The 17,052-nt window shown below is 36.4% G+C and overlaps 1 protein-coding gene across 1 annotated transcript; it reads left to right on the top strand.

The window, feature by feature from the left end:
• Positions 1-933: 933 nt before the first annotated feature.
• On the top strand, positions 934-13,184 carry DMRT2 (doublesex and mab-3 related transcription factor 2). The gene is made up of 4 exons (XM_044060827.1): positions 934-1,231; positions 1,744-2,187; positions 5,264-5,366; positions 11,870-13,184. Exons 2-4 carry the CDS (start codon positions 1,822-1,824, stop codon positions 12,925-12,927), a joined length of 1,527 nt encoding a protein of 508 aa, XP_043916762.1. The 5' UTR covers positions 934-1,231; positions 1,744-1,821; the 3' UTR covers positions 12,928-13,184.
• The last annotated feature ends 3,868 nt before the right edge of the window (positions 13,185-17,052 follow it).

A 17,052-nucleotide genomic window follows, 5' to 3' on the forward strand; every position in this document is an offset into this window, starting at 1 on the left:
AATTTGCATACTTTGGAATACATTAGTTCTCATTTTAGTTAAAGTGCTACCAGTAATGTTGTTTTTATGTGGCCGACTGAAACAACAGTTTAGCAGGTGAAAGCACGGATTTCAGTTAGATATTACACTGGAAGTAAAATGTTTTGCTCTATAATATAGCGAGACAACTAACACAACATTTATGATCGTGTAATGTGAACATTTTTCAAATACCGATATTATAAATTATTGTAAACGTGTAGCCTTTGAGATCCATAAGCAAAATGACGATTACTTTTTCTCTTTTCTGAAACGATGGCAAACTCGAGCTATATTTTTTTCGCATTTCGGCCACCCCTGCATGTTTTCACTACTGCATTCACACATTGATGGATACTGTTTTCTGGAGAATGCTTGCCCATACATGGAAACTGTTCGGGTCATGTAAGCCAAAGCGTGCCTTTTATAAATTCTTCCAAAGTGAACTTCAGGCTTAATTAGCAGCGTTTGTCTGCCTTTTCAAAACTGCAAACTAAAAAAAAAAAAAAAAAAAAAAAAAAAAAAAAAAAAAACAGCTTCGCATTCCTAGTGAGTGCTATGCTGATCTGTCTGTAATTAAACATTTTATTATTTTTCTATGACTGTTTACTATCAGTAACGAGGAAGACTGATACTGTCCGGTGTATTCACGTTCAATAAATATGTCTACATAAACACTTCCAAGTTATGCCCTAAGGATATATCTTTTGTTTACTCTAACAGCTGATCCTATCATTGTCCCACGTATTTTAATTCATATTCTGCCTACGCCTACTCCCTTCTTCAACCTTTCTCAACAAGTTAGTTAGGCGGGTGTACGTTTCAGCCAATGAACACCCACTGTGTTGAGATTCACCCAATCAAAAGACGAAGTGCTACGTTATTGGATTAATAATAAGAGGGGAACTACAAAGACTGGTCAGAAAGGCTGCTGTGCTGTCATTCCAAGAATGTTGCTAAAATTCTAATCGGTCAGTAATGCAGGGGGAGTTAAATATTATGAACATAAGTAAAATTACCATTCTGATTATTTCTGTTCAGAGTGCAGGAGCCATGTTCCCCTAATTTAGACACAGTCTTATTTTCAGTCATTCAACTACCTCGGTTCATTGAAACTCTGGAATTTCTTATTCCGTTTAAGAAGGACATACGTGGTGAATTAAACAGGAGGCACCTGGTGACAGCTTTACCTAACTGCCCGTTCCTGGCTCAGGTAAGGCCGCTTTCTTTCAGTGTATACATGCTTGAGGGTGTAAGCACGATGCTGTCAGCTGTACATCTATAAAGAAATGAAAGAAAGGCGAATTTAGATTGCGTATAGTGCTGCAAATAGTCATTCAGAATATAAAATAAATCGCAAGATTTTCTTAGTGTTATATATCTCGATAAAGTCATAAATATACTTCTCATATTGACATTAATTTACAATTTTTCGGTTATAAAATGATAACACGATTGTAAAATCATTGTTCTCAAAATGTTTTTTATAAATAACTTTGGAGCGTTTCACCCCGGGCTGCGGCTGAAAATGGGCATCTATTCAGTCGGACTTTCCCGGTAATCAAATGCCAATAAATAAATAAATAAATAAAACAAATACATGCATATATTTACATATTCAATGAATCTATTCTGAATAAGTACTGAACAGAAAAGTTTCAGTGGTCTGCAATACAAATGTGCGTTTTAAACTTGAACTCATTGTGCCTTTTTTGGTATTCACAGATTTTGAGGTTCTGCAGTTGGTGTTACCCATTTTAAGGAACGCTTTCCCTCAGTTGCTGGACTTGTATTCCTGCTGAAATGGAAGAGGCGATGCTGCGCAGCCCTGAGCCAGAGGAGATCGATGTGGAGAGCCTGGAGTTGGACGGAGGGGATGATGATGAAGAAGACGAGGAAGAGGAAAGCGGGAACCGAACTGTAGAGGAGGAAGCCCCACAGGCCCAACCACAGTCCGTGGCCACAGTGTCAGCAAGTGGAGAGCAGCGCAAACTAAGCCGGACCCCTAAGTGTGCGCGTTGCCGGAATCATGGAGTGGTGTCCTGCTTGAAGGGTCACAAGCGTTTCTGTCGCTGGAGGGACTGTCAGTGCGCCAACTGTTTACTGGTGGTAGAGCGACAACGTGTTATGGCTGCACAGGTGGCGCTCCGGAGGCAGCAAGCCACCGAGGTAAGTTGCCGTGCGCTCATTTATGGTTTGTATTTGCTTGACTTCTTGAAGTGTGATATTATGACCTGAAGTCAGTTTGGAGAGTGGGAAACCCTTTCAGGTACCGGGCAAATTCTTTGCCAAAAATGTACCACAGACACACATTATAAAACCAACTGTAGTTTTCAGGGTTTTTTTTAACAAAATCATGATAAAATAATGTTCCTTCGGTCAGTCCAGTAACTGAGCGTGCAGAGAAATTATGTAAATTCTCAAACTGAAAAGCTACTTGCATTTGAGTGGATGGCTAGTAAGATGTGCTTACTGCTCCCCATAAAGAACCACGAACTTTTATGTCTATTTCAAATTAAAATAACAAGGAGTTGTTTAAAACATACAGGACAAGAGTATGTCACACCTCTGAAATATTACGAAATGAACCTGGTGCCATTATTTTCACTTCAGATTTTGTATTACTGGCCCTGGATTTATTGATTTTCTGCATAAAGTCAGTCCTTTTAGGAAGGATTATACACATTATTAAATAGCCGAAGTAAGCCTGCTCAAATATTCCTTAACACTAATACAGGTTTCAGTCGCTAAAGCTCTCAACCGCTTTCATACCTCTCAACTATCCAGATTTCCGCAGAATGTCCAGATTCCTGCCTCGTATTTTTTGTCTGCTCCTCTGAAAATTTGTATTTTTCTGGCAAAATACAGACGATTGAAGACACTAAATAATGACATACGTTTGAGTTTCAGATTTCACATCCTTCAGAAATTGCAAGCTAGCCCAAAGCCTGTTCTAACAGCATTCTAAGTTTATAAGAGGAATATTTAAAATATGTTCCTATTTTTGGGGGTTTTGTCCTTCCGTTATTTAAGGCTTTGTCCAGATTTCTTGTGTTAGGAAGGTGAGACGCATGGCTTACTTCAGCATCGGGGACATAATCGGAAATAATCAGGGACAATATGGGGCGCATAGCTCACAACTGTCCAGATTTTCACAGAATGTCCAGATTTTTGGCTCATATCATATTTTTAATCTGTACCTCATAAAATGTGTTTTTCTGGGAAATCACTGAGGATTGAAGTCACTAAATAATATATTTATATTATATATTTAAAAATCTGACCCTAATCTGGGCATTTATTCTCCTCCCCATTATTTTAGGCTTTGTCCATATTTCTTGTACTAAGAGGTGTAATGGGTCACATTTTGAAATATTAATACTGCTGAGAAGTTTATGGAATAAGAGAATAAAAATTAACATGCATTTTCTAAGTAAAAGAAGTGCATAACTGTAATTATTGTCATTATTAAGTGTAATCTATCACCTTCCCCCCATAACTTAACAATATTTGAAGGAATTAGGAGGGACAGAGCAACATTTTTTGCCAAAATCAGGGCCGCTTGAGAGGTATGCAATAGCTGAAGGCCTTCTATTTTGAAAAATAAGACAGCAATCCTCTTTCTAGCCTAATGGAGTGATTTTTAAAAGGCCGATACAATGATTTTTAATGACCTGAGTCTGAGAGAATGGTGTAGGTTACACATCTCGTAAAATCTGGGGAAAAGTAGGAGTGATAATCTTATGTTACATAACTGGAAAGAATTCCAGAAAAATCCCCAAACTTTTTATGCATACCTCTCAACTTCTGAGCATTAAAAATCAAAGCACCAGTCTTTGAAAATGATCTTATTTTTCATGTTATGTAGAAAGGTTTTGTATGCTAGACCCTTTACAGTTAGTGGTAGGTGTGGTAGGGATTTGTTTTATTGGCTAATTATTTAATAAGCTATGCACCCATAAACTGGTCTGACTTTATGAGGATTATCAGAAATACAAATAGGAACAAGGCTAAATCTGAGGGCCAAAATCATAGTTGTGCCTAAAATCATAGCAGTTGAGAATATGTGTTTGTTCATTTTCTCAAGATCTGCAAAGAAATCCTACCAGACACCTCTGACCATACCAGAAAGTCAAACTGCACTAAATAAGCTGCCATTCAAACTGGAATGGGTGAACTGTTAAAGTCATGCACACTCTCCTGTTTATCACCTGTCTGATGTAAAATGCGCACAGCTTTGAAATATTTGAATCTGTTTTCATCCACTCAGTTAGCACATACATTTTAAGCAGATGCACAAAAACCTGGAAATTGATGGCAAATGACTCAGCTTACACTGTACACTCTGTCTATATTATTTTCACCTGTGAAACAAGTTAAAGGTAATTAGTGAAACAAATAGTATACCATCTTAAGTTCTGTGTTTTGAACATATCTAAGTATCAGGTACACTTTTTGACAATACACATTTCAAAGCTAGTAGCAAAAAAACAAAATAAAAATCTGTACATAAATTCATAGTAGCAGGGTTTCAGCAATAGGTAGTAGTACCTTGAAAATACTTCTTCATTATAACATGTTAATTAGTTTTACTGTGATATTTATTATTTTGAACAACACTTTTTGCCTTATTATTTGTCATGTGTACAGACTGAGAGGAACCTATTTATTTGGCTAGCTAACCCCCAAGTTGACAAGGCAGTTATGATGACTCATACCTTAAAGTGCCGATAAATGAATACATTTTACAAAATTGTTAAAAATAGCCTGAACATAAATTACAGTGGTTCAGATTGCTGGAACCTAATGTATAATCACTTAATTTTGTTTTGTTTAATTTTGTGCTAGTTCTCTTCTGCAATGATAGCTCAGAAAAGGCCCAAGAATTTTAGAACAGCTAGAAATTTCTTCCAGTACAGGCTCGATTTGGTTTTATGTATATGTATATATGTATATATGTATATATGTATATATATATATATATATATATATATATAGTGTGCGTGTGTGTATGTGTGTGAGAGAGAGAGAGACAAAATGTGAAATTACAACATTGCCTGTAGAATAAGATATTTTTCTGACCTACTCTTCCTTGATAAAGATCTGGTTGTTTTTAAATAGTATTTAGGGTACTGATTAGTTCTCACCATATCATTTGACTCTTGTTTTTATAGAAGTGGTAGACTGTAGTGGTGGAGATATTTGTTTAAACTTCTGTCATTTTTCTCATTTCTGCTTTCATTAGGACAAGAAAGGGTTATCTGGGAAGACACAAGTGCCAGAACGTAGAACTGTCTACCAAAGACATCTTCGGACTCCTAGTTTACTGGCCAAAAGCATCTTAGAAGGTAAGAAATTGTATTTTTAGATGGTTCTGTCAGAACTGTAAAACAGTGAGGTTTACCAGTAACAAGAATGTACAAAAGTACTCAATCGCCGCACACAAAATCCAAAATGAGACAAAGTAGTAGCTATGTATTGTGTTATGTTACTACTAGGATAGTTCAGGAAAGAGGCCTTATATGGCATTGCTATCATATGACAAAAGGTTCAAAGGTAAATGTATCTGCAGCTGTGTTAGAAAATGCATGTAAAAATTGAGGTGGTACATCTACTAGACTGTTAAGAACAGTCAGTGATTAGAGATATTAGCTCATTTTGTAGCATGCACAATTTGTGGAGAAGTCGCTTGACAATATACATGTGCAGTAAGCAGTAATGTTAAGAATGCTCATTTAAAGTCATTTTCACCACTTATCACTGATCTCTTAATAATGTAAACACTGTGAGATATTTACACACACACCCATACACACACACACATAGACACACACACACACACACACACACACACACACACACACACACACACACACACACACACACACACACAATCTGTTGGCATTTAGCTTAAGTAATTCTGCTTTGCTGTAAGAGAAATAAAGAAGCTCTCGGTTTCACTGCAGTCCAAAGACGTTTTAGTCAACTTCTCTGTCCATCAAAAACAATATATAGATTTTAGAATGTGACTGTAATGATTTTAAAAGGCATAATTTATTTTTAAGATATTCTATTGAGTATTGGATTGGATTAGAATTAAACACTTATACAGACACACATTTATATGACAGAGGTTATGTTACTTCTGAGAAACTTTAATTGCATATGAGATCAGTGTTTTAGATTTTGCAGTGCTGGTAATGCAAACAAAATAATGTAAATAAAATAGTTGTATGTTTTTTTTTTTTACTTAGTAGAGTTGTTTTTAACTTATATTGTATACGTTGCTTTTCTAATGTGTTTGGATGGAACAACATGTACACTACAATCCATTCCTCCTGCTACTGTATTCTTACTCTTTTTTTCTGTCTCTTTCATAACCTGCCTTATTTCCCTTTCTTTCTCTTTTTCTTAGCTGTCCTGGAATTTACCTACTGCTTGCTGGAAAAGTATGCATTATGATTCAACTGTAGAAAAAAGGGTATGGAATTGTGGGTAGAACTTTCTTTTAAATGTTTAAGGACATTTCAGACCTAACAGGAATCACACATACATGCAAGGTACCTGCATGAATTTCTACTTAAACTGCATCGTTATAAAATTTGACTAGTAATATAATAATTAATGTTCAAAAGTATTCTGCATAGCGGAATTACTCATTTAGTATTATGTTAGAAAGCAAACAATGTAGAGTGAGACAGTTGTTTTAACTCTTCTCTAGTAATAGAATACAGCAAATTATACAGCCCTTTTGAATACATAGGAAATTGTATTTTTATTTATTTTGTGTGTAGTTGACTGTGACTGTTAGCTCTCCACTTGGCTCATCTTGATTTTTAGAAGGAGTCTGAGGTGGTATTCATACTGACTAGGGAGCATTTTGTCAGGACGCAATGGTGTTTGACATCTTCCATATAGTGCTGTTCTATAGTGTCAGTTGTAGAACAGAAGAACCAAAGCACCTCATAGGAACACAGAACCCACAGCTTTTTGATTTTTCCTAGCCTTACAAGCAACTACGCTACCCACTGATCTGCTGAGGCTGGATTTCTCTTACCATACAATATTTTAGTAGTGTTTAGTCAGCAATGCTGCATTTTTTATGGGGTTAACTACAAATTGCAGGTTCATATTGAAGAGCTTTGTAAAGGAACATGACTTCCATCTAATAACTAGATTAACTTATTATGACTGTGTATCTCCAAGGAACAGTGTACCACTTCTAATATCACAGCCATTACTAATCTACAGAAGGAGAAAAGCTGCATATTACCTTGCCAGAAATTACTTAGACAGCAAGAGTGGAAAGAGTGGATGCTATTCATACTGTGAAAACCCAACAACTGTGTGCACATTTAACAGTAAAGATTATGTTAAGACCCAAATTATGTTAGAGATCAAACATGAGATGTAGAAATTTGGCTTATAAATCCGTGAGACTGTTTCTTTAAAAATTATACTTTTAGCTTGCATTTATTTCATTGCAGAAGTTGTGTTTTCCATATACAACAACTGATACAATATAGCTGTAGACCACAACAAAACATTATTCAGTTTTATTATGAACTGTGATACTGATCAGTTGTCTTGCAATTATAAATATCAATTTAAGTCCCATGCTGGATTACATTTTTTTTTACATTCTAACTAATTCACATGTTAGATTATGTTTTTAGCATTACCTATTTTGCTAAAGGCCCCATACATTTACAGTTAACATGTGTGGATTTCATCATGCTTTATTCATGCTCGAGGCAGCTATGTGATTAAAGTTTCTGCCTTATTCTAGAATCAGGGGGCACAGTCTTGACATTTGGTCATTCTCTCTGTGGAGTTTGCATGTACTTCGTCTATGAGACTTTTCTCTGGGTACACCAGTTTCCTCTTGCCTCCCAAACATACGCTAGATTACCTGCTTCTGTAAACAGTGTCTATATAACTATTTGCAGTTACTATTACCATTGGGGCATGGGTTGTAACTGAGGGTGGTATAGCAGGAAGTTTATTTGCTAGGTTAAGCAATCCACTAATTAAAGATTATGTACTAATTATCTTTCTGCAAATGATGCTTACTTTATTCAGGGATATAAACACAAGTGTTGTGAAAAGTACTTTGCTGCTCAGAATTAGTATGGACATTCATAGGTTCATAGTTTAGTACTAGGTTTTAAGCCTAGCCAGTTATCCCTTGTGAGGCTCAAACTCTGCACCTTGTGTTTATAAGGCACACACCTTATCCATTAAGCCACCCTCCCAACCCTGATGCTTCAAGGGCCATTCATTAAAGCATTTATCATATGTGTGCAGAATGAATAGTCAGGAGAACAAATCAAAACATCATATGTTATTAATAGAAAGGCTGTGCCATTTTTTCATCTGTTAGCTGCAGGCTTGTTACATTCTTTCAGTATAACTCCTTTATTTGAAGAGAAAATGTTTATGGTTTCTGGATTGTTAAGAAACCACTACTTTATAAAGCAGCTTTTTGTGTCATGACTTGCTAAATTTAAATTTCTTCAGCCACATATCAGGAGTTATGTATTGGGGTCAGGATGCAGAATTTTACAGATGTAGTCCAATTCACTGAAACAATGGTTAATAAAAACTGGATCACTTTTATCTTGTTTTTAATCCATTTTGCAGGTTATGTTATGCTGTGAGGGGTATGGCAGAACCCTTGTTTCTTTTTGTAGTCAGTTTCTGTCTTGATTTATCTTTCTATAGCCATAGGCTTTAGGATAGTTTTTAAAGTTCAAAAATGAGAAGTACACATAACTCTGATGCGATATTTTACAGATACATATGTATGTAAATGTAATACACACACACACACACACACACACACACACACACAAATATTTCAGGCATGAGCCCTTTTTGCCTTCCAGCCATTATCCATTTGTTAAGCTGGTCATAATATATGATAGTTTAATTAGTTCCTTTTTTAGTATTATTCAGAGCATACGTAGGCTTGGTCAATATGTTATAAAGGAAAACTGAATAGGAGCACTCAGTATGAGTTGACCATTGGTCATAGACTCATTGCACTGAGGGAGAGCTAATTCTGATATAGCCTGTGGCATCTGCCTTTTGGCGTAACTATTGACAGATGCACTAAAAGGAAAAAAAGTGACTGAGAATCTGTCATCTCTGGCATCTCCAATGTGACCAGTGTCAGTAGAATTAATGATTTATGGTAGTTTTTCCTGGTAGATGTCTATACCTTTGTTAATTTCTAGGCCTAAGATAAAGCACTCTGACTACTCAGTATTTCGGTGACTTCTTTTGTCATTCCATTTGATGTTGGCTGTCCTAGAAAAAAAAAAAAAAAAAAAAAAAAAATATATATATATATATATATATATATATATATATATATATATATATATATATATATACATTTGTTTGTATTCAGGCTTTCAGATAATTCATTAAATGATTAAGATGATCAGCAAAGCAATGCTATTAGCTGGTCATAGTCTAAAAATCTGAAGCACGGTAGGGAAATGTTTATCTAATAAAGAGTTAATTTTCTCTTTCTCTGTTTCACTTTTGTTTGACTGTTATGAATGAATTACCAGTTGCATTGCTGTGTCTGTTTGCATTCCAGCATTGTCTTGCCTATCTCTTATTCATTTATGCATAATTCCCATATCAGTGCACATTTATGAACATCCTCAGTCTCTTGGGGAAAAAGGACATTTTTTCAGTTACTTCCCAGTAGCATCTTTGTTTAGAGTTGCTGGTGAAGCAGATTGCTGTTTTTTAAATCCTGTTATGTGAATCCAGCAATCATACATCAGTCTTAAATGACAGCCTATTGAGGATCCGTTTTTGAAAAGTTTACATGTTTAAGTGATGACTATAACATTCTGCATTTTCTTTTCTGTGATAATAGTATGGTGAGTATTCTGATACACAGCTTGCCGATAGTGTACTTTCACACTGATTACATAGGAAGCAACATGTGAGATGGATTTATAGATGGAATTGACACCAACCTTATTTCACAGTGAAGGACATTGTTACACCTTACTTGTAAGGCACTGATGATTATCTTCTTTCGTGTGGAGAATTGATGCCTTCTAGGCCTGGATATGTTATTAAAATTCATAACCAGTTTTGCTGTGAATACTGCAACTGCTGAATCAGTTTAGGTTGTGATGGTGCATGCTGAGATGTTATACTTCACATATATTTTTATCACCTGTTCATTTTCACCCTCCTTTTGTCTGTCTTCTCTGTCATTTCTCAGAACCTGTCTTTCAATATCTATTTGTATGCCTGTGTTCTTTACCAGCCATGAGTCATAGCTGGGGTTTGTTTTACATGGACAGCCATCCTGGTTGATAGAGTGCTGTATCAAAATTTACTGGTAATAAAGTACAGCTGTGCCAAGTTGTGGTGCAACAACTCTTCAACTAAACAGAAATCATTACACTATTTGAAATTTTAAAAATAAAAAGAACATAGGCACACAAATTTTTTATTTCTTGTTTGGTTATCATTCAGCCTTCAAAAGGTTTCATCGGAGATATGACAAGCTTGTTAAAACAAGAATAAATACCCAAACACACCAAGCACAGTCATTGTCGTGGGTAATGTTTAGAGTTCACAGAACATCTGTTTTAAGTGATAAATTCAGCATATAACTGTTGCTTAAAACTAACAATACTAAATCATCACAACTGAGAGAAATGAGCAATTACTGTTATTATGTGCATATATTTTATACTTTTGTAGTCTGTGCATTTTATTTATAAATATTATGGCTTTAAGTTAGTGTGTGATTTCTGTCATGCTGTTTTATTGTCTGATTTTTTTTTGTATCTGAATGTTCAATTGCTGTAATTGTAATTAATTAGGATCAGCATAAAGAAGGGTTATGGAGTGAAAGTTTACTAAAGAGCAAATGCATTATTCTGCTGTGTTTGGTGTGCTGCATTCATTTTGGGTTTATTGTATCATTGCAGTGCTGTTGTTGCATGATGGTACCAGCCCTTGGTTTGGTTGCATTATCTTGTATCTCATATTTCATGCAGTGATGCTATGTGTAGAGCAGTTTTTTTTCTGAACTGAAAGTATTGGCCTATTCCCCATGCTCAACCACCATAGGTGCATAGCACTGTAAGGCACTTTTCAGAAACAAGGTAAAAAAATGATAACAAAATTCCCTAACAAGTGATATTTCTACCTCAGTGACCCATACCTCTCAAACTCTTAGCCCAAGAAATCTGGGCAAGTTCTGACCTAATGGGTGGACAAAGGCCCAAAAATAGGGACAGATTTTAAATATTGCTCTTATAAACTTAGAAAGTAGCTCAAACAGATTTGCATTAAAATGCATTTTCTAAAGAATATGAAGTCTGAGACTCCAATGTATGTCATTATTTAGTGATTTCATTCCTCATGTCATCCCAGTGATTTACTAGAAAACTGCAACTTTTATGACTGAAATTCTGAGGCAAAAATCTGGACAGTTAAGAGGGTATGCAGGGACCAGTTTCATCAGATAACTTGAGCTTCATTTTTATTGAAGTTTATTATGAACTGTTACTTTCTGTGGAAGCACAAACTTGATAAGCATTAAGACTCATTTAGTGTGCTCTTTGTTTCCTTCTGGTTTATCTCTGTCGGCGTTTCTTAAGTATTTTTACTGGCACTTATAAAATAGTAGGAACTGGCTGTAGGCATAACATTTGCTCATATTTTGCATTGTTTGATTAAAGGAAAACTGTAGCTTGTTAAACATTAACTCGAAGGTATAAAGCAAAATATATATAAAGCAGAAACTAGCAAACACTTCTAAAGCCTTGCTGTTATACTAAAGTCTTTAGCATTTACTTTACAGGTTACCACCCTGTTCCAGCAGATCCTTACCTTGGAGGAAGTGCACCCCTGCCCCCTCCTTTGAGTGATCGGATGAGAAAAAGACGTGCCTTTGCTGATAAAGAACTGGAGAATGTAATGCTGGAGAGAGAGTACAAAGAACGGGAGATGATGGAAGCCACCACTGCTAGTGCAGTTTTTCTGCCCAACCGCATGATGCATGCTGCAGAATATAATGCGTACAAGACTGCATTTCCTCCTTCGCAAACTGATTCATCTGGTAAGGAGTTCTGTGGTTTTGTTCCTGCTTGCCTTGACCTGGCTATGCAATATTCAGGATCTGGGAATGTGGAGCTGATATCCTCCAATGTTAGTGTGGCAACCACTACTTACAGACAGTACCCGTTGTCTTCCAGGTTCATGGGTTGGCCCAAGTGTGGATCAATCAATGATGCTGTCCTTTATCAGCAGTGTCTACTAAATGCAGCAGGTCTGCAAGCACTGAAGCCTGGCACACTTTGGGACCCCAAAATAGCACAGATTGCAGATAGACAGTCTCCTGAACATGAACTTATTTTTCCTAAAATTGAAAGACCCATGACACATTCTCAGACCCAAGACATTTCACATGAACAGACAGATGTTACCTGTTTGCAGGAAGCTCGAGAAAAATCTGCTTTTTCTCCACCAAAGAAAAGTTTCAAGACAGCTTCTGATACAGAACTGTTGTCTCCTCAAGAGTTTGTGCCAGGCAAGCTTGGAAAGGAAAGTGGTAAACATTTTTTCCCAGTGAAATACAACCCTTTCCATTCATTAATCCAGCAAACACTCTCCGAGAAGTCTATGCCAGACATAAAGAACTCAGTTGGCAGAGAGCTATTTGAGGAGGCTGCAAGGAAATACAGAGAATGTTCAATCAAGGAAAACCAGAAGTACAGATTTACAATGGACAAATGTACTAAAGACTTAATTTCTGCCAAACAGTCAGGGGCAAAGTTCTCAGCAAATGAACCACTGCCATTTTCTGTTGAATCCATTTTGAAAAGACCTTCCCCTGCTGTCACTCATACTGCTCTGTAAACAACAATAACAATGAGATGCTCAAACTGTTTTTACCTCAGCGGTCTTTATAATGTAGCGACTAAATTTTGTACAGAGATCTATGTCATATTGATAATTTTATACTTTGCACAAACAATGAGCATGTTGCTTAATGTATGTAAAATTATATTTAAACTGTTAAGACTGAATTTTGTCTAAATACAAGCCATAAAATTATATATCATTTGCAGCAGTGCAAGTAATGTATAGATTCAATAAAGGAAGTTCCAGCTGAATGCTTTTGTCTGTACTTTGAAGCATAGCACATTTTGGCATAGCATTAAGTTTGTTGCATTTTATGGTAACATTTCTGTATGTCTGCCGAATGCAATTTGTATTTGTTATGACTATTTTTACTATGAACACTAGATATATCATTAATTTATCTGTTTCATGTACTTTCAGTTCCTACTTAAGTGACATTTCCACTCCATTATTTGTGAATATCCTAATGACTTTTCTATTTTTGGGTTATCTTCGAGGTTTGAGAATTGCATACCTTGCTTAAATGCACATTAAGCAGCCAGTTATATGAGTCATACAAACAAATATAACCTTCATATGCACATTAACCTTTAGAGCCACAAGGTACAGGCTGTGCAGACTGTCATATTAAACTAGATTAGAATCTTCCTACCCTCACATGCTGCTGTGGTTTATAAAGCCACTTAAGGGAGCAAGTCAAATGGTGCAGAAAAGGAAACGTATCATTTGTTCCCTGATAAAAGTGGGGTGACTGAAGCATGTGTGATATGAGGTTCTCCTCTCCCTTCCAGATTGTCTGTTTTGGTCCCATAGTGCTTCTATTCAGGAATCAAGCTCAGCAATATTTTGGCACAAAGACCATATTTTGTGGACAGCTTGTGATTCAGTGATAAAATTACCAGCAGCGTCTACAGTATTCATTTACGCAACATTCCCCCAAAGTCTGAATTTAAGAAAATTACACTTAGTTGAATTTTTTACATTGTTTGGAAAAGCCATAGTTTATTCTTGCCTGCTTTACACAAATATGATGCCGTTAGGTCTCAGGCCCTGTGTCATTGGAGAGATGTTCATTTTCAGGTGAATATCTAGAGCATTCATGAATATGGATTCACAGTGGAGTGGGTTATACTTTTATTGTTCGTTATGGAAATGGTCTTTTGACTGGCAAGTAAATTGCAGTGTTTGCAACAAATGAATGCTGCATTACCTGGTGTTATAGTCAATACATTATTTTATTATGGTTATTCACATTTATTAAACTCAGGAGGAAACTCATAGGTATTACAAAAACTACTCAAAATTATTAAAATTCAGAAATAATATTAATCTATTCCACTGCACTGCACATATTCACATTTCTACACTCATATGAACATCTAGGAGTAGCTTACTATCTCTAGTTAATCTGTCAGCATGTCTTCGAAATGTGGGATGAAACTGGAAACACAAGTGGAAACTCATGCAGCCACAGAGGTAATATGCAAACTCCACACAGAAGGCACAAAGCTGAGAAATGAAGTGGAGATTCAAACACACAGGACAGCACATAAAATTGCCATGTCACTGTGCCACATATGCAAGACAAGCATCATGAAGACATGGTATCCCATGCATTCTAAGCATCACGAGCACCATAACTCAGTGTATCTCATGCATATCAAGAACCATGAGACAGTGTATCCCATGCATTCCTGTAATATCTATGAATGCGACTCAAATGAAGATGTCATGTGTTGCTAAAATATTTTGTACCAGTCTCATGCTAACATTTCTCACTTAATATGATTTATTTTTCCTTTTGATAAGTAGATTTTTTTATTTAATGTTACTAATGTGGTAGTGGGTATAATGCATTATGTTTCTTGTACTACATTGTGGAACCATGCCCTCAACTCCTGTGTAACTGGTAATAAAAAAAATATATATATTCTTCTTTTAGATAATGGGTGAACTGTACATCACTATCCTAGTGATAGTTTTCCAACAGGGTATTAATGTACAGATACCGCCCATAAAAAACAAAAAAAGTAGTCCACTCTTCAAGCAGCATATTAAGCCGAGGTGAGGCATGCACTGAAACAAGTAAATGGCCTTCACATTTTTCACTTGTCAGGTATGACTTTGCTGTTCAGGAAATGTGAAGAGACAGAGAAACAGTGTGTGTGTGTGTATGTGTGTGTGTGTGTGTGTGTGTGTGTGAACAGAGGGAGAAACTGAGTGAGTCAGAGAGTGACAGAATACTGGGAGACATAATGAGAGACTGAGTACATACCTACCACCTTCGTTTCTCAGGAATTATAAATAAAGCCAATGATATAAGGGGAAAAGGCATACCATCAGGCACATTTTTAAGTATAACCATAATTCATTTAAACAAATAGAGCAAAAGGTTTTCATTAACACACATTTTCTGAACTAGAAGCTGTATGAAACTGTATTGTGTGGCTTCATTGACTGACAGTAATCTTCAGTGATTAACCAGAAAAGCAGATGTTGTTTTGAGAGACAGAGCAATATTAGGGACAGTTAAGTGGTGTGTAGGGGGTGTGCATTGCTTTTCACTGTACAGTACAATAAAATATAACACAATACAGTGCACTTCCTTCCACAGTATTTTTTTAATTAATGTCATCAAGATACTCCTGAAGTGTACTCATTCAGGGAAATAGCTGTAACTGTTGCACATATTTGTTGTGTTTGTATTTCTGTGTCTGTGTGTGACTGTCTGCCTGTGCCTCTGCATCTGAATGTGTCTGCCTGTCTCTGCTTTTTGTCCATTTCTGTCTATAAGCATGAGTCTCTTGAGTCTCTTTCTGTATGTGTATGTTGTGTGTAAACATTAAATTGTTATTTTCGATGCAGCATACTTTCTCCAACAGCAAATACATATCCTATTGCAAGTCTGAAACATTAGATGGAGAAACTCTTTTACATAAAAATATATATATATATGAAAAAAATAATAAAACAATTTAACAGCCTGTAATCTAAGCACAATGATTCCCTCCAGGGTGGGAGGGTGGTTTGAGGGGAATTGTGCCCAGTGAGTTGGGCTTCAGAACTGGAGCACTTAAGGCCACCAAAGAGTTTTGTTGAATGTAAAAACTTCAAATTAAGTTCTCAAAAACTGCATTTGGCAACAGTGTAATTTGAGTTGGTATATATAATTTTGTGTCTTCCTCTCTCTCCCTCATCATGGGGGGTGCAGGAGGACTTTCCTCTTGCAAAAAAACAAAAAAAACATTTTCTCAGGATGTCAAGGATGGTCTGCACCTGTCCTCTCTAGGATTTTGAATATTGGCTAAAACATTGTCCTCCCCCATAGAGCCCTTTTTAGTAAATGCCAAATTGACAATCCTTCCAACATTGCAAAACCTACTCAAGGATGTCTAAAAGTTTTGCTGCTGAATGCCATGAGGCTAAACAAGCTGCACTCACTGTAAGCTCTCATCACCTTTGAGAATGCAAACATCTGTGCATTATTGAGATATGGTTTAAAACCACTTGACTACCCCAGCAGTGCAAGGCTTCATTGCCTTCTACACATTTAGACCTGCAACTGCACAGAGAAGGACTAAAGGTGAAGGTCTCTTAATCTACATCAACAACACGCATACCTCTAGGTTGGTTAAACAGGATGACACACTGGAGTTCTACCATGCCCATATTACCATATGCAAAGTCCCATAGCATAACCTAGCAACTATAGGTCACCCTCTATATCCAATGAAACCCATAGTTCATATGTAGACCTCTTGGAGACACTAACCATTCAGTCAAATATCATACGCATGGGGGACTGTAAGTATCTCTCTGTAAACTGGGAAGTCTATACAATCCCAAATTTGCAAGTGCAGACATTTCTAGACTTTGTAAACACAAACACTGTGGACCACTTAGTGCATACGCCTACTACAGGTACAAACACATTAGACCTGGTATTCTCAGATATGGGAGAATGCTGCACCCCCCCCCCATATGTTGTGTCTTCTCTGGTAAGGTCAGATGACAAAGCAGTCTCCTTTGAAATAAGAATCACTTCTGTAACCTCAGAAAACCTTGTACCAGTTAGAAACCACTCCAAGGTAAACTAAACTACTTTTTATCAGTGATAAC

The sequence above is a fragment of the Protopterus annectens genome, chromosome 2.part0, assembly GCF_019279795.1.
Source record: "Protopterus annectens isolate FY-2018-M chromosome 2.part0, PAN1.0, whole genome shotgun sequence".
In the NCBI taxonomy this organism is placed as follows: Eukaryota; Metazoa; Chordata; order Ceratodontiformes; family Protopteridae; genus Protopterus; species Protopterus annectens.

Bases quoted from the DNA above. Each gene is read 5' to 3' on its own strand.
- DMRT2 (XM_044060827.1), top strand. From the start codon at position 1,822: ATGGAAGAGGCGATGCTGCGCAGCCCTGAGCCAGAGGAGATCGATGTG. The intron at 2,188-5,263 runs GTAAGTTGCCGT...TGCTTTCATTAG, and splicing joins GGAGGCAGCAAGCCACCGAG to GACAAGAAAGGGTTATCTGG. The intron at 5,367-11,869 runs GTAAGAAATTGT...TTTACTTTACAG, and splicing joins GGCCAAAAGCATCTTAGAAG to GTTACCACCCTGTTCCAGCA.